The sequence below is a fragment of the Gopherus evgoodei genome, chromosome 7 (assembly GCF_007399415.2).
Source record: "Gopherus evgoodei ecotype Sinaloan lineage chromosome 7, rGopEvg1_v1.p, whole genome shotgun sequence".
Lineage (NCBI taxonomy): Eukaryota > Metazoa > Chordata > Testudines > Testudinidae > Gopherus > Gopherus evgoodei.
In genome coordinates this window covers 12,289,106-12,312,807 of record NC_044328.1, presented here as the reverse complement: position 1 = coordinate 12,312,807, position 23,702 = coordinate 12,289,106, and the positions used below count along the sequence as shown (strand labels likewise).

General features: G+C 39.4%; 1 protein-coding gene across 1 annotated transcript; it reads left to right on the top strand.

Annotated features, from left to right (window-relative positions):
- The first annotated feature begins 163 nt into the window (after positions 1-163).
- On the top strand, positions 164-22,808 carry DCLRE1A (DNA cross-link repair 1A). The gene is given in 15 exon segments (XM_030569813.1): positions 164-237; positions 1,693-2,909; positions 4,050-4,388; positions 4,391-5,602; positions 5,605-5,673; positions 7,477-7,503; positions 7,506-7,543; positions 7,545-7,578; positions 7,581-7,609; positions 9,317-9,435; positions 11,469-11,612; positions 12,548-12,693; positions 14,375-14,529; positions 20,800-20,941; positions 21,669-22,808. Coding segments are annotated over 14 exon segments (3,108 nt in total). The 5' UTR covers positions 164-237; positions 1,693-2,413; the 3' UTR covers positions 21,827-22,808.
- Positions 22,809-23,702: the final 894 nt, after the last annotated feature.

The window sequence follows — 23,702 nt, the reverse complement described above, 5'->3', positions numbered from 1 at the left end:
AACAAAAAAATCCGAGAGAGTGGTTGTTTGTCTTAGCAGATTCGACGCAGCACATTTGGTCAGCCAGTTATTGACAAAAAAAATGATGGAAGCAACGTGAAAAACGCAAGGATTAAAACCATCTCGAATATTATTATTGAGTCCCCCTTCCCTTTGCGAGAGGCGGAAAACGGAGCAATACAGTGGAATGGAATGTGCGGCAGCGGATAGGATGACGCTGCCGGAAGGGAGTGGAAGGTCTGTTGCAGCGGCTGTGGGAGAGGGGGAACCAGGGGTGGGTGCGCGGTTTGACCCCTGCCGGGACAAGTACTTTGGGGCTTCGGCCCCTGTGGCAGCGGGGCGGCTGTTCCCGTAGAAGTGGCCAGGCTGTGGGCGGAGGGGCTGTGCCCAGGGACACCAGACATCCCGCCATCAGGGGCAGAGGTTGATTACGATTTATTGGGGCCCTGGGCACCAGGAACAGTTGGGCCCCCCACACCCTGAGTCCCCAGGACTGGGGGGAGACCGAAGGGGGCCATGCCCGCCCACTTGTGAACATGGGCGTTGTAGCCTCAGGTTGGCACAGCGCCATGGTGGCATGGGTGCAGTTTGGGGGGGGCAGCACCCCCAGTTGCAAGCCTCGGGCAAAAGGTGACAGGAGGAGCAGTGCCACACATGGTTGCTGCCTCAGGCACAAGCCCAGACAGCAGCTGGTGTGGCAGCCTGCCAGCGGGAGCCTGCACAGGCACTCAGTGAGCCCAGGTGTGCAGTGGCTGCTGAGGCTGGGCTAGTAGCAGCAGGAGCCCTCCCTGCCTGTGGCTTTCCCAGGGCTCCCCTCCTCCTCCTAGGCCAGCAGGGCTCTCCTTTCCCCCCAGAGCTTGTCGACAGGCTCTGTGGTGGGGGCAGGCCATACCAGAACTCCTGCCCTGGGTCCCACTGGCAACAGCATGCCTGGGGGGTGGGTACACAGGCCAAGGGCTGCTCTTGGGAATTCTGGCCCCTGCTTAGGCCTGGTCCACACTACAGCGTTAAATCGATTTAAACAGCGTTAAATCGATTTAACGCTGTACCCCTCCACACTACAAGGCACTTAAAATTGATTTTAAGGGGTCCTTGAATTCGATTTCTGTACTCCTGCTCAACGAGAGGAGTAACCCTAAATCGATATTACTATATCGATTTAGGGTTAGTGTGGACGGAAATCGAAGTTATTGGTCCCGTTCTTTTACTGAGCTACCCAGAGTGCACCGCTCTGGAAATCGATGGTAGCCTGGGACCATGGACGCACACCACCGAAGTAATGTGCCCTAGTGTGGACGCATAAAATCGATTTTATAAAACCTGTTTTATAAAATCGATTTTATTAATTTCGATTTTACTCTGTAGTGTGGATGTGGCCTCTGACAGGTGGAGGGTCTTGGGATCCCTGGGTGGCTCTTTCCACTTCCTGGCTCCAGCTTCTGGCCTGACCAGGAGGCGGGGCCTTGGAGGGAAGAAGAGTAGGGGGCAGGGCCACAGTTCCAGTGCCATGGTCTTCTCTTTCTACCCAGGTTCTGGTGTCGGGGGGAATTGGCTGAGGACCCTGGTCCATGAGCCTGGATGTTAATCCACCCCTGATTAGGGATTTACTTTATATATGCAATGATACACCCCCATCCCCTCTCAGAAAAAGTAGTGTCCTGATTTTTCACACTTGCTATCTGATCATCCTAGGTGTTCCAGACCCCCAGCCTTGGCCCGGATGGGGGATGTCTCCTCCCAGTTGATCAGTTTTCAGCCCCTCCACTGAGGTGCTGGCCATCTGAGCCCGGAGGTGCCTTTGAGGCAGAAAACTACAAATGTGATGTGTGAGGGTGCTAAAGGCAGGGCCTGATCCAAGTCCCCTTAAAGTCAATGGAAGATTTGCCACTAACTGCAGCAGGAGTTGGATCTGCTCCATAAAGCCTCTCAGCCTATCACCTCATACTGCTTTTGTTCTGTGGGCAACCACATACATATTAAAATCTCATTTGTTTTCAAGCTCCCACCTTTCAGACCCACAAGGCCCTGAAAGGAATCTCTGTCAGATGTGGATTTGCAACCTCTAACCAGGCTTTCCAGAGGCTGTGATTATCTACAGTGCTCCAGTGGAATAACAGTAACTGCAGCAAATGGCTCCTTCTACAAATAAGTACATGTATGATCCACTTTGATTTGATTTAACCAGAACATTAAAATATACAACCCTCCCCTGGGTTCTTTTAAAACTGGAGCTCATGGCCTTTCAGATCCATCTGTGATGGCTATCCAGTTTGTGGCCCAATGTAATATTTCAAATGGAGTTAAAGTGCCTTTCAGCTTTAGGTCTAGGGAAATTAAAAGAAAAAGCATTAAAGAACAACTCCAGAGTTAGGAAAATTGAAATACTATTGCGTAAAGCTGAGGAAAATATTTGATGTGTTGCTATTTTGCCATGTCTGAAAACGACAGGTTGGAAGAAGATATTTGGGAGTACAAATCCATTCGGAAACCAAAGTCAGTATATCAGAATAATAATTTAGTGAACATCTCTACAGCTGTGCAGAAAGCAAATGATGGGAAGTGCAAATCAAAAGGAAGTGGAGGTAGGAATAATAAAAAAGCATTTGAAAACAAGGACAAGTCCAAGAAAAGTGACCAGGGACCAAGACAGAAATGTATTCAACCACTTATAAACCCTGACCAGAGCTTAAATTTATCTAAAGATGACCATATTGTGCAGTCCCAGGAAAGTGTAACTACGCCAACAAAACGAAGCAGGACTTGTAACATAACACAAACCATGCCAAATGCAAGGCCAGTTTATGATGGATACTGCCCAAGTTGCCAGATGCCTTTCTCTTTACTGTTAGCCCAGACACCTCAGTGGCATGTCACGGAATGTTTGGACACTCAAGGATCCACTGAAAAAGGTAAGGCTCTGTTGAGGAGAAATAGCCCATTCAAATAGATTTTAAAGGTTATTCAAAGAAAGTTGCTTGAAATTTAGGTCAAATTTAGTAGTACAGAATATCCACTTTGTATTGTGTCTGACGAAGTGGATATTCACCCACGAAAGCATATGCTCCAATACGTCTGTTAGTCTATAAGGTGCCACAGGACTTTCTGTTGCTTCTTACAGATTCAGACTAACATGGCTACCCCTCTGATACATTGCAAAACTTGGAAGTTGAAATCAAGATTTGAATGCTCGGTCTAACAAAGACACCATGGTGCTGATATATTTCAACTCTTAGTCTCAGGGTCTGTGTACTTTAACAATCCTCTATTGACCGGGTCTGCTGTGAGAACACAAGAGATCACAGACTTATTTTAGTATGAGAGAGGAATGGGAGTAAGGGAACTAGGACCCTCTAACACACAGTTCTATGTGATGATATGCAGTGCTTTCATGGGTCTGTGGAGACCTTGTAAGTCTTCCAGGAACCTAATCTGTGATTTTAATATATCTTTTTTTGTTTGAAAAACAGGAAATACACAGCCAGGAAACTTAAAGTAAAGGCTGCCCCTTTTCTTATATCTTTGTCTTTTTTTGAAGGGATGTTTGAAGTCACTGTTATTTTCTGAAAATGGAGCCCTTACTTTTTCTGTAGTTTTAACTGTAGGCAGATATATGTGCCACCTTACTTCCAGCTTTAAGTAACAGCTGTAGAATCTTGCTGTTGGCACTGATTTAGCCACTGATCCTAAATTCTCAAAAGGATTAGGTTAGTAAGACATGGACCTCAACATTCAATAACAATGTTAAACAAAAAAAGAAACACAGCTACTTACTATTTCATAAAGTTGAACATAAAAACACTTATTCCTGTGAATAGTTTCAATAGCATTTTAAAAAGTTCATTGTATCCCAGCTGACAACTATGAGGTAGAATGTCAGGTTGATGTGTTTCAGAATAGCTCAGGCCTGGCTCTGGCCTCAGACGACTCTATTTATAAAGGAAGCTTTTAACAGTTATGCCATAACATTAATATAAAAATCACTATGTGTTTATGCTAAAAATGCCTTTTGACAAGATATCAAGAGTGTGTTATTCTGTTTGTTTCCTTAGAGTGTCCTGATGGTCTACTGTGCACTTCTACCATTCCATCGCACTACAAGCGCTATACCCATTTCATACTTGCTACAAGCAGAGCAGGGGATTATCTTGTCAGCTCTTCAACATATAGCCCAGAGAGAAAGTTCACATGCTCTGATGCTACTAACTCAAGCTGTTTCTCAGGCCTTGTGGATGGAACCTCACAGCAGGAGAAACTGACCAGGAGTGTAAGAAATGCCCCAAATGAAGATCATACATTGGTGATACAGAGTTCAAACACAAGCAAAATTTCCAAATGTAACCAAGGTAATACTGTGTCTTCCACAAACATTCTAAAGCCCCACAGACACTTCTGCTTACACAATCTGCAGATTATAATGGCCAGCTTGAGTCTTTGGATTTTCCATTTTCTCAAGGAAGTGAAGCTAGTGGAGATCTGGATAGTCAGAATGATTCTAATCAATTAAAGCTGCTACTTCCAGAAGCTGACTTCAGTGACTGTGAAATTTCCTACTCTCCACTGAATACTGATGAGGAAAATGAAGAGGAAACAGAGAAGGAGGAAGAGGAGGAGGAGAAGAAAGTAAAACATTCACAAAAGAGTTTATTTCACACCCAGAACTCTGAAGATGAGAGCACGAAAAAGGAAGAATCTAGCTGTATGTTGTTTACTAAATTGGATTGTTCTCCACTTCAGCAAGTACACAGGTATAGCTGCCTTAAAATAGGTGGTTTCATAATACAAAACAAACCTTGTGAAGAATTGAATGGACTGAGTAGTTTAGATGGTTGTGTTGAGCCTGTTTCTCAGGAGCACATGAACAACATGTTCTCTAATTCAGGAAGTGCTGCTAATCAGTTAAAACACCCACAAGGGGCACTAACTACACAATCCTCTCTTTCCCTTAATTATGATATAACTAAGAAGGAATTTGATTGGCCAACATTCAGTGCCTCTGTTTCTAATACAGGTAATTTGGAGCTAAAAGATTTTAATGCTTGCCATTTGGATTATGCAGATGTGGCTGTGAGTGATCTGTCATTGCCCTTGAAAGTCAAAGAAGAAGGTGGTATATCTTTTCTGTCAAGGCAAAGTGAAGTTTTGAAGGAACCTAGTAACTTCCTAATCAATAGAAATAAGATGACTACTAACACAAGTGGATCTACATTATACCAGAAGAGTTCACAGCCAGTAATAGAGGAAGAAGGAAGTCTTCATAATACAGTGGCTGTACCCCTTCCCAGTACGGTCTCTCCAACGCTGTCATCTGTTTCTGTTGCAAATATGAAAGCCAAATCTATCTCAGCCAAAGAACTGAAACAAATGGACATTGGTGTTTTCTTTGGGTTAAAACCCAAAACAAAAGAAAAGAACAAAGGAAAGAAACATTTTGGTGAGGGAACACAAGCCTCAAGTCCTATAACTCCCAATGGAAAGAGAACTAGACAACAAAAGAGGAAAGCTGAAGGATCTGTGGGGGACATAGATGCGGTCACAGAAAGTTCAAATAAAAATGGAGTCTGTGTAGATACAACATCTGGTGTGAAGAGAAATTGGAGAAAAAGATTAGAGCATCATCATCTACAGAAGAAGGAATAAAAAACAAAAAGTGTCCCTTTTATAAGAAGATACCAGGTGAGAAGTAATTGTGACTTTTAATTGTAATGGTTGAATTTAGAACTGTGTAGTGGATATAGCTTTTTTCCCATTTTAATACAAGGCTTTTTTATTCTGTTTCATTGTGAAAATCTTTTAGGCCCCCCCGTCCTTTAATGATTTCCACTTGTGTGGACCCTCTTTAAAGTTAGTAGGGATCAGAGCCATAGACATTTACAATATTACAGCGGCTCATTCTGTAAGTGAGCAGCAATGAAAGAAGGATATAATGTTGTAAAAATATAATCTTTTAAAGATACTGCTAGAAAAACAAACTTTTTTACTTCAATTATGTTTTACAGGGCAGGTAGCCTAAAGGGGAGATTTTCAAAAGCATCTCAGGGATTTCGGAGCACCATTGAAAGTGAGACTTATGCTCCTAAATCCTGTTGGTATCTTTTCAAATCTCTCAACTAATATTTGTTTTGTCTAATTCATCACTTATAACTTTTACATAACTTATTTTGAAGCCATAAGAAAGGGTGGCTAATAGCCATCTATAGAACAAAATGTTCATCACTCTTGTGTACTTGGTCTATAGTAAAGTAATCACAATTGAGCTCATTTGTATTTAGGTATAGTATTACACTAGAAATGATATTCTCCAGTGTTAATTAGTATTGTTCTTAAAAAACACTTTCTAAAGTTAAAGAAACAGCTCAGAATTTACCAAAATCTCCTAAATAACTATTCAAAGTATAAGGAAGACTGATCAATAGTTTGAAAAGTTTAAACAATCACAGATTTCAGATCACCAACAGAGGATCATCTTAGTTGTGTTTTTTGATTCTGGAATCCTGGATAAAGATACCAAGGAAGATGGGAGTTGGAGTAGTAAATGTAGTAAGCATATAGCCTACTGTCTGGGACTTGATCCAGCAACCTGATGCATGCAGGTAGACCCTTAAGCTTGTATGGAGCCCCATGATGTCAGTTAAGTCCTGAGGATCCTCTGCATGTATCAGTCTGGAGGATTAGGCCTCATATCTACAATATAATTGTCAGTTTCCCTTGGCTGCCTCTCTAGCTTTTGTTTTGAACCACATCAGTTGTATGTGAAATATTTCTGAATTTATTTTCTTTAATGTTTTCAAGTAACTTGGAGATGTACTTTTCAGATGAATACATATTAATGGGTTGAATGACGTGGAAGCAACTGTATAAAATTTTTGGCAATTTTTTAGAATATATAACCAAATTAAAAAAAAAGTGTACCAATAAATTTGATAGGTTTTTTTTTTTTGCATTATTGATTTCTCATTTGCAGAGAATAGGAAAGACTCCTTACATCTCATTTATCATGAGAAATAATAATTCATTTAAATATATAATACCAAATCTATGATATATAACCATCAGCAGATAGAGATTTTTTAAGAACCAGGTCAGTTGCCTGCTAATAGTAGTAACATTATGTATGGAACTGGCATGGTGCAGATTGGAAGTGATATACATAGTCCGTGCTTTGGGAAGCTTGCACTGTGTAAGCGTTTCAGAAATCCATTTTGATACAGATGAACACAGGTATTTATGTGGGAGGAATATGTCAATGTTTGTATTTGAAGATTGTTTACTTTGCTTAATTATGATTTAATCAGTGAAAACTATCTCTTTCCCTGCTGTTTGAATATAATTTATGTCTGCAAGCTGCATTTGTTCTCACATTACTCCTTTTTTTTTTAATGCATTTTCAACTTAAAATAAAAGAGAATCTGACCAGTAACTGGCTGTAGCTACTCGATGCATATTAATTGATTTGCTCCTGTTGTGTTTATGTTGTAGGAACTGGTTTTACAGTTGATGCATTTCAGTAGGAGAAATCGAAGGCTGCGTAGCCTATTTCCTCACCTCATTTCCATTCCGATCATTATACCGGCCTAACAAAAAATTTACATTTCCAATCTATTGTAATAAGGTAAGATTTCCTAGGGTTACTTGATAATTACCAACTCAATATGCAACTATGAATGAAAACCAAAGAATACAGTGTTCAGTTTCTATGGATATAGAACCAAGAATCTCTGCTGTGGCTGAGGAGCATTTTGCATGGCTAATCTGAGTAAAGGAACCTTTCGCTCCCTCATGAGGTGATTCTGTATCAGGCCAGTATCCCAGAGGCTGCTGTAACTAGCACCAGTTGCTAACAACCCCAAAGAGCTGTTATAGTAGTGATGGATCAGACAGATGTAAGAAAAGCCTTATTAGAGCCTCTTTCTTGAGTCAGCTGCAAGGAAATACCTGAGGGGACTAGAAGCTCTCCCCCCTGCCAGGAGTTTCTGTAACCCAGATATAGCAGATGTTATAAGAGGCTGGAGCTCAGGCCAGTGTTGGAGCCATAATCTTTCATAATGCACAACATTGTGCTCTGTGGCTTTGAGATCTTTCTAAATATTTACAATATAATCTAATGAAATAAAATAATATTTAGAAATTCCACAATGCTTATATCTTTAAAGAATCTTATGCACCATCCCTCTGATATAAACAAGTATAGAGACTGGGATGTGGAGGCATAAACATTACTTTTCCTGCAAGCAGGCAGAAAGTCTGTTGTAGAGTCAGGAATAGAACTTAGGGGTTTCTGACTCCAAGTCTCAGGCTCTAAACAACCAGAGATGCCACCTCTGTTTGTAATGGTCCTTGCCATAACTGTAGCCATACTGTGTGGTATTTATGCATGGGTTTTTTACTTGCTGGCACCATTAGAAAAATGACTTTAAAAAATAACACCTAAGCACAGAAAAAGTGAACTTGGTTCCTATTAATTGTTTTCCCCTGAAATATTTAAATGTTTTCTTTGTCTTTCTACATTAATTATCAGGTAAAGCACATGGGGTTGATGTGGTCTTTTTGTTGTCTCAGGGTATGTCTACACTAGAAATGTAAGTCGACCTAATATAGGTCGACTTACAGCCACCACAGTAAGTACTGCTATGGTGCATGTCCACACTACCCTCCTTGGGTGATGGTGTGTGTCCTCACCAGGAGTGCTTCCACCGACCTAAGAAGGGCAGTGTGGGGAGCTGAGAGCCCCGTTTCTCAGTTCTGCTGGCAGCTCCCTATAGGGAGCCTTGCTGCCCCACAGGCTCCTGGGCTCCCGGTACACTGCCCCCTGCTTCTCTTCCCTACTGGAAGCAGTGGAAGCCTCCTGAGGCTTCTCCCTCCCTGCCAGGAGCCATGGGAAGCTGCCCAGGGCTTCTCACCCTGGGGAGCTGGGTCCATCTGCCCCAGCTTTTTGGCTTGCTCCCCACTGGGAGCTGGGCAGCCTTGTCAATTTCACATCTTGGCTCCATCTGGGAGCTAGGGTTGGAAGCTGCCAGGGTTTCTTGCTCTGGCTCCCAGCTAGGGGCAGGGTCATTCTCCTACCTTGAAATTGACAAGACGCCAATGTAAGGGATGCAGTGTCTACACAGATACTGTGTCGCCCCGACTACACCAACATAACTCCACCTCCATGAGAGATATAAGGCTTATGATATCAATGTAGTAGGGTACTTACATCGGCAGGAGGAAGACTATAACGTAGACACTGACATAATCAGGTCAACATACGCTGCCTTATGTCAACCTAACTACGTAGTGTGAACCAGCCCCTCAGTACTAAACGCTTTTTCTTTTGCAGATAACTGGCAACTTGGTGAAGAGTAAACTTCGAGTGCAAGAACAGTATGTCCATACATTGCCAATGGATACAGAGTGTACAGTGAATGGAATCAAAGTGGTCTTGCTTGATGCCAATCAGTATGTATCTTTGCAGCTGAATTATATATATCATTTGCAAATAGTGAATGTCAAAGATAAGTTATTGTTTAGAAACGGTTTATACCTTCATGATTTTTTGGCTCCAGTGGATATAGAAGTCTAAGGATAAATTTTTTTAAAGTGCTTAAGTGTTTTAGGAGCATAAATGTTGTTTTCAAAAGTGAGTTAAGGACATAGGAAGGTAAATCTCATTGAATGCCAGTAAGACTTAGTCTTCTAAGTGCCAAGTTACTTTTAAGAATGGGAATTAGACTCCTTTGAAAATTTTACCCTGAAAATATTTTGTGCATTTGTAATGAGCTCATCACCAAGATATCTAGATGCTAGTGATACAAAGTGCTTTAATTTTCACATTTCTTTACAGACATTAATCCTGATTTGAAACTTAGAACACCTCTCTGAAGTACATAAGAAAATGGAAGCACAGCAAAATTTTAGGATTAGGGTTTCCAAAGTGGTCCAGATTCTAAGTGCCCAGTGTGAGGCGCGCTGGGCCTTATTTCAGAGATGTTAAGAACTTTATAGTGTGCTGATGACAATGGGAGAGTCAGATAGTGAAAATCAGGCCCACGGGGTCTCAAGCTGGACACAAAAATCATTTGAAAGTTTGAAAATTCGTCTCTAAAAAATACCTGATCTTGCTCCCGATGAAATCTTTGGCAAAGCTTTTATTGAATTCAGTGGTGCAGGGCCAGACCTTAACTGCCCAAGGCCATGTAGACAATCTGTGGTAATGTCAGGATTAGAATTCAGTAGATCCTGGCTTTCAATCCTGAGTTCTGATCATTTTGCCTCTTGGCACTTTATTTGTGTATTGGAATAAAAGTCTTCTCTTTTTAGTATATAAATTTAAATGCAGAACTCTGTTACAGCTGGTTTGAATAATACTTATCTTAGGCCTTGTTTATAGTTTGAGAGATAAGATTCCTTCAAAGTCCTTTGAAAATGCTTGTTGGGAATGAAAGAAGCCTTGCAGCTTATGTAATTTGGACATTTTTCAGCTTTTCTTGCCCCCTTCATTTAAAAGGAATATAAACTATAGGTATAAAGTTCAAGTTTTTGGAAGGCACTTACCATCTCTGTCTTCTAAGCTATGATCTGTGACCAGTGCTTCCTCTTGTTTTAACTTCTGTAGATGACTCATGTACAAAATACTCTCCTATTTTGGCTGCCCAGTCTGAGTGTCTGCCCTGCAAAACAAAACTAACTTTGGTGAGGAGCTGCACGAGTAGCAATGGACTCACTGCAATCATAGCAAACAGGGAATGGTACCTACCCAACACTAAATTCGGGATGCAGGATAAGGTTTAAAATCTATAAAGTTTTAAAGAACTTAAAAAGCAAATATTACACCAACTCCCACAGCACTGAAGATGGCACCTACAATTATTCAATTTCTATTTTTCCTAAATCAGAACAATGCCTCTTTCTTTCTCCAGCCTGCCGTTTTAAAATTCATATTGCAACAGAGAGACCGATAAACATAAAAGATGGGCCTGGAAACATCATTTGGGCCACTGTGCTGAAAGACTGATCAACACAAGAGGCAGGCCATGCTTTATTAGTTGTTTAGGTGTAGTTGTTCTCCCATTGTCCATCTAACCTAAAAATTGTAGTCTCTTAATAGGACTTAAACAGCGGTTTATTTTTTTAGCTTCACTGAATTGGAATTGGAAACTTTGCACTTAAGTAGCACTTCACAACTTCAAAATCCTGTGTAGATTATTAATCTCCCAACAGGACTGTGGGCAGTTAATATCATCCAGTTTTTTCAGATGGGGAAACTGAGACACTTGAGAGGTGGTGACTTGTTATGGTGGCGAGACAAGCAGGTGGCATAGCTAGCAATAGAACGCAGGAGTTTTCTCGGTCTCGATCTGCCAGTGCGTGGGGCTGGCTATCTGTGATTTACCATGCTTTATCCCACTACTGCTTGAAAGCAGTATAGTTTGTGTGGTAATGGATTGCCACTTGGGAAGTAAGAATATGTTGCATTGTTTTTTTCCCCCTAGTTGTCCAGGTGCCACAATGATCCTTTTTTGCCTTCCCAATGGAAATGTCATGCTACACACTGGGGACTTCAGGGCAGATCCTTCTATGAAGCATTGTCCTCTTCTGATCAGTCGAAAGATTCACACCCTGTACTTGGATACTACGTAAGCTAGTACATCCTTCTTTCCCTGTCCCAACAACAACTGTGTGTCCAATAATAGTACTTTATATCTAAATTAATAATATGAGTAACGTGTTTTGATACTCACTTAACTCTGATGAGTGGTATGTAAAGAAATATGGTATTTGTTAAAAGCCATTTATATAATGTCTGTTGACTTTATATAAATAGAGATATAATAATTATGTGTGGCATAAAGGTTTTTGCAATATTCATTTGAGAGGGCCAAATAAATCATGTGTTATTCAATTGTGGGTGCCATTTGTCCCTGTAAAAGCAGAGGTTTATAAAATTGAGACTGGTTTTATATGAGTCAGGCCCTTAATGCAAGAAACAAACATTCAAACAATGAAAGGCTGCTAAATGTTGGGGTCAGTTGTCCAATTTTCGTTAGACCTTTCTTTGATTCATCCATATGAAACTCTTTCAGTACATGATGACTAATGCCCCGTTGCAATACTTTTATTTTCTGACCCATATTCTATTACTGTGAATGAATAATGCCTTATATGACAACTATGTGCATGCCAAAAAATAAGAGCTATGGATGTAATTAGTATGTGATACAAACATCCAGCTTTATAAAAATAGTTCTCAAAAGAGGGAAAGATTTCAGTAGTCATTGTGTCAGATGTGTGAATATTGGCAGTGTTCTTAAATGTGCATATACAAAAGAGTGTGCATAGAATAACTTAAAATGTATTTATTGAAAAAGATTAAAGTTTAATTTTTAAAAAATTACCATATGCCACCATGATTTTTAAGAAGTAAATAATAAGTTGAATTGATATTGACGAATAACTTGGCTGTCTCTTCCTTATGTCGTTGTGTGCAGTTTCTGACAAAGCCTACTTATAAAGTAGGATGCCGCCTGTATTTTGCTCTATTACATATTCATATCCAATTTCCATTTATTAGATATTGCAGCCCTGAATATACTTTTCCTTCTCAACAAGAGGTTATCCAGTTTGCTATCAACACAGCCTTTGAGACAGTAACTCTAAACCCACGTACATTGGTCGTCTGTGGAACCTATTCCATTGGAAAAGAAAAGGTCTTTCTAGGTACGTAAATGGACATATCAAATCAAAATGAATATATGCATCTCTGAATGAATGTAAAATGAGCTTTTTATTAAAGTATGCACGAAGGTAGCTTAGGCTCAACATTTAGATTTTGTGGATAGCAGAAGAAAGTATGGCTGTCAATTAACTCACACGATTAACTAAAAAAGATTAATCGTGATTAATTGCACTGTTAAACAATAGAATACCAACTGGAATTTATTAACTATTTTTGGATGTTTTTCTACATTTTAAAATATATTGACTTAAATTACAACACAGATTTCCAAGTGTACTGAGCTCACTTTTTATATTTTTATTACAAATATTTGCACTGTAAAAATGATAAACAAAAGAAATAGTTTTTCAGTTCACCTGATATAAGTACCATAATGCAATCTCTTTACAGTGTAAGTGCAACTTACAAATAAGATTTCTCCCCCCCCCAACCCTCCCTCCCAACTGCACTCAAAAACAAAACAATGTAAAACTTTACAGCCTAGGAGTCCACTCAGTCCTACTTCTTGTCAGCCAATTGCTAAGACAAACAAGTGTGTTTACATTTATGGGAGATCATGCTGCCAGCTTCTCATTCACAGTATCGCCAAAAAGTGATTCTGTATTGTTTAACAGTGCAATTAATCGTGATTAATTTTTTTAATCGCTGACAGCCCTAAAAGATAGTAAATTTTAAAATCTAATACTAATTTTTTAAATATCAGTAAGTTTTTTAAATTTTCAACTAAAAACAAGTTTGATTGAAACATTCATCTGCCGTGTTTGCAAACTTAACCAAACCATGTTGTGCCATTGCATAGAATGCATAAAGTAGCTACACACAGGAAGTGAAACTCAGCAATCTAATTAATGTAGCCATACCAAGAGAAGTGCCAATAGTTTACTTAAAAATAAAACCAAAAACCCCCAGCAATCACTGGTGAGATTATAAACTTGTTTTCAATTTTAATAATCTCAAGTGCTATTAGTGACACAGTGAAGGAAATGTAATTATTTTTAAACTTCAGTTCTATTGACACTTATTTCCAAGGGTGATATGTATTTCCCTGTAAAATGGAAGCAAGTCATACAAATGAACAATTTATTAAAAACATTCTCAGCAACTAACTGCATCTTTCTGCTATTTTCTGTCTTTAAGGAAACCTGTTGTGCCCAGGCTTAGATCAGCACAGTGTTTACCTGACTGTACTTTCTAGAGCAGACAGCCATGCAACATTTGTACTTTTAAAAAGATTTTCAAAGTCATTGATACCAGAATTTCTCTCACTGAAATTCAGGCCATCATTAACATGGGTCGTTTGTCCCTTCTTCAGAACTGTACCAAGTTCTAGCGTCTTAGAAAGAAATATTAGTTTGCTCCCTTGAACAGCAATATATTATTGAGGCAGTATGATTTGTAACCTATTAACATACTTTTACTACTCCTCTCCCTGGAATAATTCTGAAGCTACAGTACAGCAATCAGTGTTTGTCAACAGTTATCACAGTTCTCCTCTATATATTTTAGAATATAAAATAGCTTTGTTGGCAAGTGTGGATTTTTGTAATGGTAATCACTGAATCAGTGAGATGATCAGGAACGTCTCAGAAACAACAATGGAAATCTTTGTTATTTGCAAACTGTCTCTTCATTATGTATGATCTTTTCCCTTTCACCCTACAGCAATTGCTCAAGTTCTGGGCTCTAAAGTGAGCATGTCCCAAGATAAATACAAAACACTGCAGTGCTTGGAGTCAGCAGCTGTTAATTCCCTCATCACCATGGACTGGAACAATACTTTGCTTCACCTTCTTCCCATGATGCAAATTAATTTTAAGGCAAGTGTAGAAAATATCATCTGCACCTGTTGGCTAACCTTAACTTGGATGATATAACAGCAAATGGGTGTCTTTGGTGCTTTTTGTCACCTGTCAGATCATATTTATTTAGTGATGTTTTGACATATAGCAACACATTGAAATGAGATGCAATTAAACCTTAATAACAGGCTCCAAACATAATGCACAGAAAGTATAATTTCACTCTAGTGTTCATGGAACAAGATTAGATGAGACTCGTTCAAAGGCTTGCTGTTTGTGGCCTTTTTGAAGTAGGTTTTAGTAAATGATTGCAGGATCTCTCCCATTAACAATTAATATACTGTGACACTTAGTCCCTGGCTTCTGTCTTTCCATTAATTTGTGTGTTGTAAAAAAGGACTGAAGGGGTTTTCTTCCTCAAACTTCCTCTCTTTCGAAGCAGTTAATAGAAGGGATATTGTCAACTTGACACCTAGTCAAAAAAACTTAATCTTGTGTTTTGTTTTGTTTTGTTTTTTTAAAGTCATTTCAGCTATGACACACGCCCCTAGGTCCACTTTCAGTTGTTATGGCTTTACATTCACATTTCCTCATTTTAGATAGTTTTTCTTTCCTCTGTTGCTGTGTGGATGACCTGCACAAACCACAGAAGGAAATGGATTGTATGAGAAACAGTGAAACTGATACAAATGTAGTTAATGAACATCATGATCATACTGAAGAGGAAATAAATTCCCATCTTTCAGTTATAAGAATATCAGGTGTTACTTGTAACAATAGTAAGTACAAGGATTTTAGACAGATGTGTGTTTTATTTTTTGTTAAGTTGACTTTTGTGTACAAGTTTTATACAAGGGAATCAGGTACCATCTGTTTTCCAAGAGATATTCACGTTCCATTGAGAGTAATTCATGAGTGTGTGTGAGAGAGAAAGTTTCATTCTGCTAAAGGTGCTAGACTGGTAAGCTAGAGGATATTTTCAGTGCATAATACAGGTAGGGTGGTTTAATATATTTAGAGGGAAGCTAATTTTCCTTGCCCATTAGCTCTTAGCCTCTGTGCTAGACTGCCAAGAATGGTGCCCATCTGGGAGTGATATGATCTCAGAGGCTTCATTTCAGAAGTATTCATAGATGATGGAAGGAATAAACATGTTTTTATTTTAATTTTTAAAAGAAGCTTCGTTCCCCCTTCTTATTTAAAAGCTAGAATATTGACCCCCAGAAAAAACAGATTAAAGGTGAGTTTATAAGTCTGCGTTGATTTTACCAGAGCATATATGTTGAGGGAGAATGGGAAAAACTGTTCATTTTGGAAGTAGATTTGAAAATGCAGATCAACAACAGGCTGTCAGCACAGCTGGGAGGAGCTCTCTATTTGTTGTAAGCTAATTGAGATACATTGCACCCTTAATTGTAGGAGAAGTTGGTAAATTCTACATTACACCTTAATGGTAATGTACAGGTACAAAGTTTTATGTTTACTGACTTTCCGGGAATTTCCATGTCATGAAAGATGCATAGTGTATAGGTAAATATGTCTAGCCTTTAAATAGGGCAATACTGAAAAAGAAATAAAAACAACAATTGGACCATGTTTAAAGGTGATATAAAACAGAGAGGAAATGATGAGGATGCTAATCTGTGACTCTGGGGGCCTGGGTTCAGTTACATGCTCTGTCACAGACTACCAGTGTGACCTTGGGCAAGTCATTTAATCTCTCTGTGCCTCATTCTCTATCTGTAAAATGATGATACTGTTGTCCTACCTCATAGGAGTGTTGTATGAATAAATACATTAAGACTGTGAGGTGTTCATACTCCAGTGATGGGGGCCATATAAGTGACTTAGGTAGATAGATAAAAACACATGTAGTGCCATAAGTCAGATGTTCTCAACCTGGGGTTCATGGTCCTTTGGGGGGATGTGAGCAGGTTCAGGGGGTCCGCCAAAATAAGCTAAAGAGCAGGGCTGGTGTTAGGGTCACTGGGGTCCAGGGGCAGAAAGCTGAAGTCTGAGCACCCCCACCCAAGGCTGAAGCTGAAGCCAAGCCCCCTGTGGCGTTGAGTGCTGGCCAGTTGCCCTGTTTACTGCCCCCCAGTGGTGGCCCTGGATCAGAAAAACAGTTGTTGAGGCACAAGTGGGGCCATGGAGTTTTTATTGCATGTTGCTAGGCCCTGTAAGAACACAGAACAAGAAGGACTGTCCTGGCAGCAGAGAGGTTATAATCTTGTCAATTTTAAGGATTGTGCTGCAGTTCCTTCTCCTTAGACGGTTAAGGCATCCCCAATAACCCGCTTCCAGATAAAGACTGAAAAAGAAGCTCTAAAACTTAAACAAGCTTTCCATGATTGAAGGTTAGTTTAAGGTGATAGCTCATGATAAAATTGTTGCAGTTATGTAGAACACTTCCATGTTTCCACAGCTGGAGGTTCCCTGGATCAAATCGGGATGACTTTGGCTTTATTTCCACTCAGTCAAGTCAGATTTTACCTCTTCTTCAAACAGTGAATATTTTAAAACTTACCTGGAAACAAAGTTATCCACGAGATGGTACTCGGAGTGGGTTAACAAAAAACGAGCTCAGTGTTATGAGCAAGTCTTGCATTCACTGACTTCCTTCTTCACTCACAGGTCTTCTGTAACGATCATTGGCATGTTCACTTCCTTCCAAAATGTCAGCCTCCCAGTAAAATTCCACAGATATATTAGGAAAATACTTGGTTTGAAATATAATTGTAGGGATAACTGCGATTTCTTTTTGATAAATATTCTGATATTTTGTAGCAGCACTTCATACACGCTCATGCTCTCTTCACTTCATTCCTCACAGCCCCTTTTTCTAACCTCAAATTGCTCCCTAGCGTTTTTGCTTTCTCTTGTATTCTTACTTTTATTCACTCTCCCTGATTCCCAACTAAAGAATTGGAAGTAGGTGTAAGTTGTGATGTATTTATTTTTTTACTTTTGTACATCTGCTTAATTCCAGATTTCAATTTATTTGACCTCTGCGTCGTCTTCCCATTTTGATTTCCAAGAGCAAAATCAAAACAGTTTTTTTTTCATTTTGGAACAAGCTATTTAATTATTTGCCAGTATGTAGTTTAACTCTCCATGTACGGTTTATAGGTGCTATGTTGATTCAGTAGAGAAGCTCACTCATCTAAAGACACTTGGCTAATCATAAAAAACCACAGAAATCCGTCTCCCTTTCTCCTAAACAGTGGCCAGAGTTAAAATATCAGCAACTTCAGCCTAGACCTGAAGCGGGCAAATATCACGGCTCTAAGATTCTGTACTAGTTACAGTTATGACTTAATAATAACAGGCTCAAGTAGCAGGCTGGGCACATAGAAATTTCAATGGCAGGGCTAAGGATCAAAGTAGACTTCTGTGGCTCCAGTGCACTCCCAAGCAGATCCCTGCCATACTCCCTTCCTTGGGCTCCATGCTTGTCAGCTAAATGCTGTGCTGTGCAAAGGGTATATTTCCCTCTCCCTATCTGGTCCATTCTTCTTCTACAGCAGATCTGCACTAATGACCATTACAGCATTGAAGGTGGGGCTGTAATTGCCCCAGTAGAGTGTATATACATTGAATAATAGTACTCTCAAAAAAACCCAAACTAGACCAGGAAGGGCAAGTCACACAGAGTGTACCAAAGAACAAATCCAAACCTGGGAAGCAAGCACACCCTTGCCCTATAAATAGCATCTCTGCTTGTTATCCAAGTCAAAGAGCAGAATTAAAATCAACATTCTCTATTTGCAGTTGTTACAGTTACAACGGCTTTCACCCTGGTACTGGGTGAGTGTGGTCAAATATTAACTAGTAATTTTGCAGCATTTTCTTGAGACCAGTAAAGGAATCAAAGTTAAATATTAAAATAAAACTGTTTTACAGACATTATATCAAGTGGAGGCAAGATGCAGGGCTACAGGTTCACATTCTGGATGTTCTTTTTCCAAATCTTTTACTATGCAAAGCTTTGTTTTTGAAAGCATAGGAAGAATAAAATAGATTAATTGCTCTAGTAATGCAAATGGATTTGCTGTGTGAAACGAAAGGGCAAACGGGTATTCAGAGAGACTGGTTACTTCAATGGAATGCTTAGTTTGACTACAAAAAAACGCTGGGATTATTTAAATACTGATCTGCTCTTGAATAAGCAAGCTGCATGGAAGTGTTGTCAGGGCCGATTGTAAAGTTAATCATGTTTGAGCCTTCTCATACCGTATGGGCTCCATTTGCACATAATGCTGCTGACTTCAGCAGAAGAGTAGATAACAGGCTATCATGGTGATTGAAGGAGGTTGATTGAGGAATGAATTATATTTTCCGTTATAAAAGGATGAAGGTTTTGGAGCAATATTGACTGAGAAATTTTAAAAAAGCATATGAATATGTTTCTTGTTTAACTCTTTATGAAGAAGCTCTGAAGTTCGCCATGTTCTTGTAGGAAGGAAGCCTTCCCCCCTCCCCCCCCCCCGAAATATTAACATTAAAAGAATTCCCCTTGCATCACAAACATCTGTTTGTAACAGTGAAATCATGAAACTTTTTTCCATTTAAATTCATAGTGGAAGAATTTCAAAGAGCACAAGCTTTTCAGGGCAAGGACTATGTCTTTGTATGTGTTCTATCCATGACTTACCACAATGGGGTACGATTGTAATATACAGGCATTAGGGTGGGATTTGAGAAGAGTCTAAGGATACTACACAACAGTTTAAAAACCCACAGCTGCTCTGTACCTGCTGACTCAGGCTCATGGACTCAGGCTAAGCGGCTGTTTAATTGCAGGGTAGACATTAGGGCTGGAGCCTGGGCTCTAGGACTCGGCGAGGTAGGAATATTGCAGACCTTGGGCTGCAGCCCGAGCCCAAACATCTCCAACACAATTAAACAGCCCCTTAGCCCAAGCTCCATGAGCCCCAGTCAGCTAGCACAGGCCAGCTGTGGGTATCTTATTGCAGTGTAGACATAACCTACGTGATGTAGAAGCACATTCGACTTTCAATCAGACTGAAAATCCCACCCTTAAAAATAAACAGTACGTACCCAATTAATAAATGCATAACAAAATCTGAGAGCAGGCTAATCTCATAATTGTTCTACTGAATTTTAGTTTATCTCATAACTGTCCTACTGGAACTGCATGTACTGTCCTTGGTTTTTATTAAGACAAGTATAATGCATGTGTATTAATCTTATGAAGAGTTGCAGTAAGAAATGTCAGTCTCTTTAAAAATGAATCATGATGGGCAGATATAGTTCTTTTAGGCTTCTGATTGCCATCTTAATAAAAGCTAATCTTTTCCACTGTACTAGGTAAATGGAGTCTTTGAAGAATGGCCGTAGCTCCCATTACTGAATAAAGAGTTGTACTTATTTATTTATGGTCCTTTATTTTCAAATGTGCCTGTCTTGGTCGTTCTAAATATTGCTGTCGAGTTTCTACTGGAACTATGGTGCTGCTGTTGAGAACATTTCACTTCCCTTTCCCCAAACTCTGCAGCATCTGCGGGTTTAGTTATTCTCTTTTCTTTGAAGCAGTCATTATTTATCTTGTGTTCTTCTTCCTGCTCCTGGCATGTTGTTAACTGTTCTGAAATCTAAATCTTGTAAGGCTTTCAAATGGACACAGTGGATATCTATTGTACATGTGAAACTGATTTCCTATTTCTGACTTATTTTTAAGCCAATGTAGGATTGAAGATTCCTTACACTTCTTCGTCTCCCTCTCTTATCCTTATTCTTTTGCTATCCCATAAACAAAATTGAAGGCTGCTTCAGGAAAATTATGAGACTTTCAGGTCAGATCTTTGGAGTCAGTTGAGTTAAAAGACGATAAACTATTTCCTCGGGTCATGTTCAGTTTGGTTTTTGGAAGATGGTCTAGTGGTCTGAGCAAGGGAGGCTTGATACATATCACAGGAAGTGACTTGCTGTGTTGTTTTATGTGGGTCACTTATTCTCTCTGAGTGTCAGAGTTCCCATCGGTAACACAGAGCTAATAATATTTGTTTGCATTTGTAGAGCATTTTGAGGTCCTTAGCTGAAAGATGCTGTTTAAGTATTAAATATTGATCATAACAGCTTTCTAACCAGCTGGCATCTAAAACAAAAAAAGGGAAAGTGCTCATTAAAATGTTGTGCAAAAATATAGTTTAATCTCCAATGTCCTGCTCTCCAAACCCCAAAACCTTTTAGACTACTGGATCATTGTGAGAGTGGTGGTGGTGGTGATTAATAGTCTTCATGAATGTGCTGTCTTTTTATTCACAGGGCCTACAAAACCACTTAAACAAGTTCTCAGAGAAGTTTGACCAAGTTCTGGCTTTCAGGCCCACTGGATGGACGTACTCCGATTCATGTCACGCTCTGGCAGATATCAAACCTCAGATCAGGGGAAAGATCACCATATATGGTACACGCACTATAAATGGCTCCGTACATTTAGTTCTGTGTGGATTGTTTGCATGCATTTTATTCTAGCACCTCTTACTGTTCATCATACTATCCACTTATTGATTTCACTTCTGCTAAGAAGCTGAGCAGATAAATGCCTCCAGCATAACTCTTAAGAATTGACCAGTCTGGAACACTGTAAATGCAGATTTTAAATACTGTTTCTTCTAATGCCCCTCTCTCTCTCTCTCTCAAAAAAAGTTTGATCTAATGGCTTTAAGACAGATGCAGACTCCATGGGTGAAATGTTATTCCCATTTAACTCAATAGGAGTTTTGCCAGGGATTTCAACAGAGCCAGGATTTCACTCCATATATGGTTTCATATGAAAGACCCTGTGCCTGCTGCAGAGCTTCTGTAGGTACCAGCCTGTTTCCTCTGTTCCTATTGGTGTAGTCTCTGGCAAACAATTTATGGATGGAGCTAAATCTCCTAGAAAATCTCTCCTCTTGTCACTCAACAAAGTAGCTGGGGTCACCGAATTTGTACTAATGATTGACACTGTAGATCGATCCTAGTTAATCCTTCCAGTAATGAAGTCTGGATTTTTACTTGATCCTTGGAGTAAAGTTTAAATCTCCATTTAATTAAAATATTCTTTTTAAGTATTTCTTTGTTTCTTGCAAAAATATTTTTAGCCAGCTAAGCAGACCGCCTGAGGTATCTTTTGCATTGTTTTGCTACAGGGATTCCTTACAGTGAACACAGCAGTTACCTAGAAATGAAACAATTTGTCCAGTGGCTAAAGCCACAGAAAATCATCCCCACTGTAAATGTTGGTGACTGGAGAGCCAGAAACATGATGGAGAAGCATTTTAGAGACTGGAAGATGGAGCCTACTTAGCAGAGGGAAGAATGTACATTCCAAAGGACGTGAGCCGGGAGAGGGATTGAACTACCCAGGACTTGTATCTAGCCTTCCCTTTTCTATGAAGCCTCTTTGAGAAGAAACAAGCTGCCATTCTCCTGCAAGAGAGAGTACGGTCATATTCTTCCCCATGTGAGCCTAACTTTCCTATGTAACTATTAGCCTATTTTCTCCTAGCTTACACTTTCAAAAAAAAAACTGCAAATGTGTCTTTCAGGTTATTTTGGAAAATTATTCGGTGTATTTTCTTTCCACCAAACTATCCAGTAAAACAATTAAGGACTTTCATAAGTTTAAGCACCTGAATAGTCTCATTGACTTCACTGGGACTGCTCAGATGCTTAAAGTTAGGAACATGAAGTAGTGCTGGATTCCAGCCTAAGTTTCACTCTCCTTTGCCATCTTTTACTTGCATGATATGGCTTTAGGATGTTGCAGAGCTCAAGGAAAGAAACTGAACCATGATTATTACCAGTATGTCAGAATTATACACTCTCTTTCTGATATCAGTCTAATGTCCAGATGTATGACACTGGCCTTTATAATGGGGAAGAGACCACCCAATTTTACTAAAGGTACAAGAGGACATTTGAATGAAGGTAGTATTAATTCATTTAAAAGGAGGTGGAGTTTTCTGTCATTTCAGTACCAAATCAAGCATGTCTGAGAAATTACTGTAATGAATGAGGGGATGACATCAGTTTGTGGCACAATGTAAATTCCAAGAGCAGGTTGTTGCATTGTGAGGGAGAGCTAAGGGGTTGTAACACTGATGTTTTCACATGTCTGCAAATTTTACACCATAACAGAGGACCAGTTTGGGCTGCTACAGTATTGTGCAATTAGACACTTTGTAGAATAATGAATGTTTATAAAGATATTCCCATCCTCGTGTGTTTGTAACATTCAATATACGTACATTTTTATAAATCTATTTTAAATAAAGAATCTAAATTAAGCCTGTTTTTTCTTCAGATATAGGCCTTCACAATTTAGAGGAAGTGAATGTGAGGACATGTTACAAGGCCAGCCTACTGAGCCTTCTTCATTCAGAATGCCCATTGAAGACACTGTGTGTTACACATGTGCCCTGGGCATGCAGGATTGGTGCCATACCCTAGGTCATACAAACATTTATGTATATTTTTAAAAATGCATTTAGTCGCACTGAAGTCAATGAAACTTCTCAAGTGTTTAAAATTAAGCCATGTGCATATTTGCAGGCTCAGGTCCTAAGTCTGCACATACAGGCTGGACGCTCCTCTGCCCCACAGAAAGCAAGGGGAGCAAATACTAGGAGGTGGCAATAATAACATAAGTTTTGCCTGCCAGGCTGTTTTTCCCTGAATCCTGCACATGTAGTTTAAGAAGGTGACTGTGGGCTTTCACACCAGTATTTAATTTAAACATCAGAATAAGATTTAATTTCAGGATTCATTGCATATATCTAGAAGAAACAAACAAAAAAAAAAACATCATTTATCAAAAAAATCCAGAAAGGGGAAGTCTGTGGTGCATTTTTTTGGGGAAAATTTTTCTTTACTGATCTTTTGTAAACATAATCAGACACTTTCCTATAGTAGTGAGCTCTGTGTTTTTGATGAGCAAATAGTCGCATAGTTCTCCTCAGGGAAATAATGTCCCATAAGACTTTTTATTGAAAAAAGATCTTATCTACATTACAAATTTTTCAGTTAGAAGCAATTACATTTAGATGAACTGAAATATGGCAGTCGGTTACATAATTGTATCTACATTAAGTAGTTCAAAAATCTGAGATTGTCAGGTTTTTCTTTAACCACTGTTTAGCATTCAGTATTAATCTGAATTAATTAGAGAATTTCTCTCATCA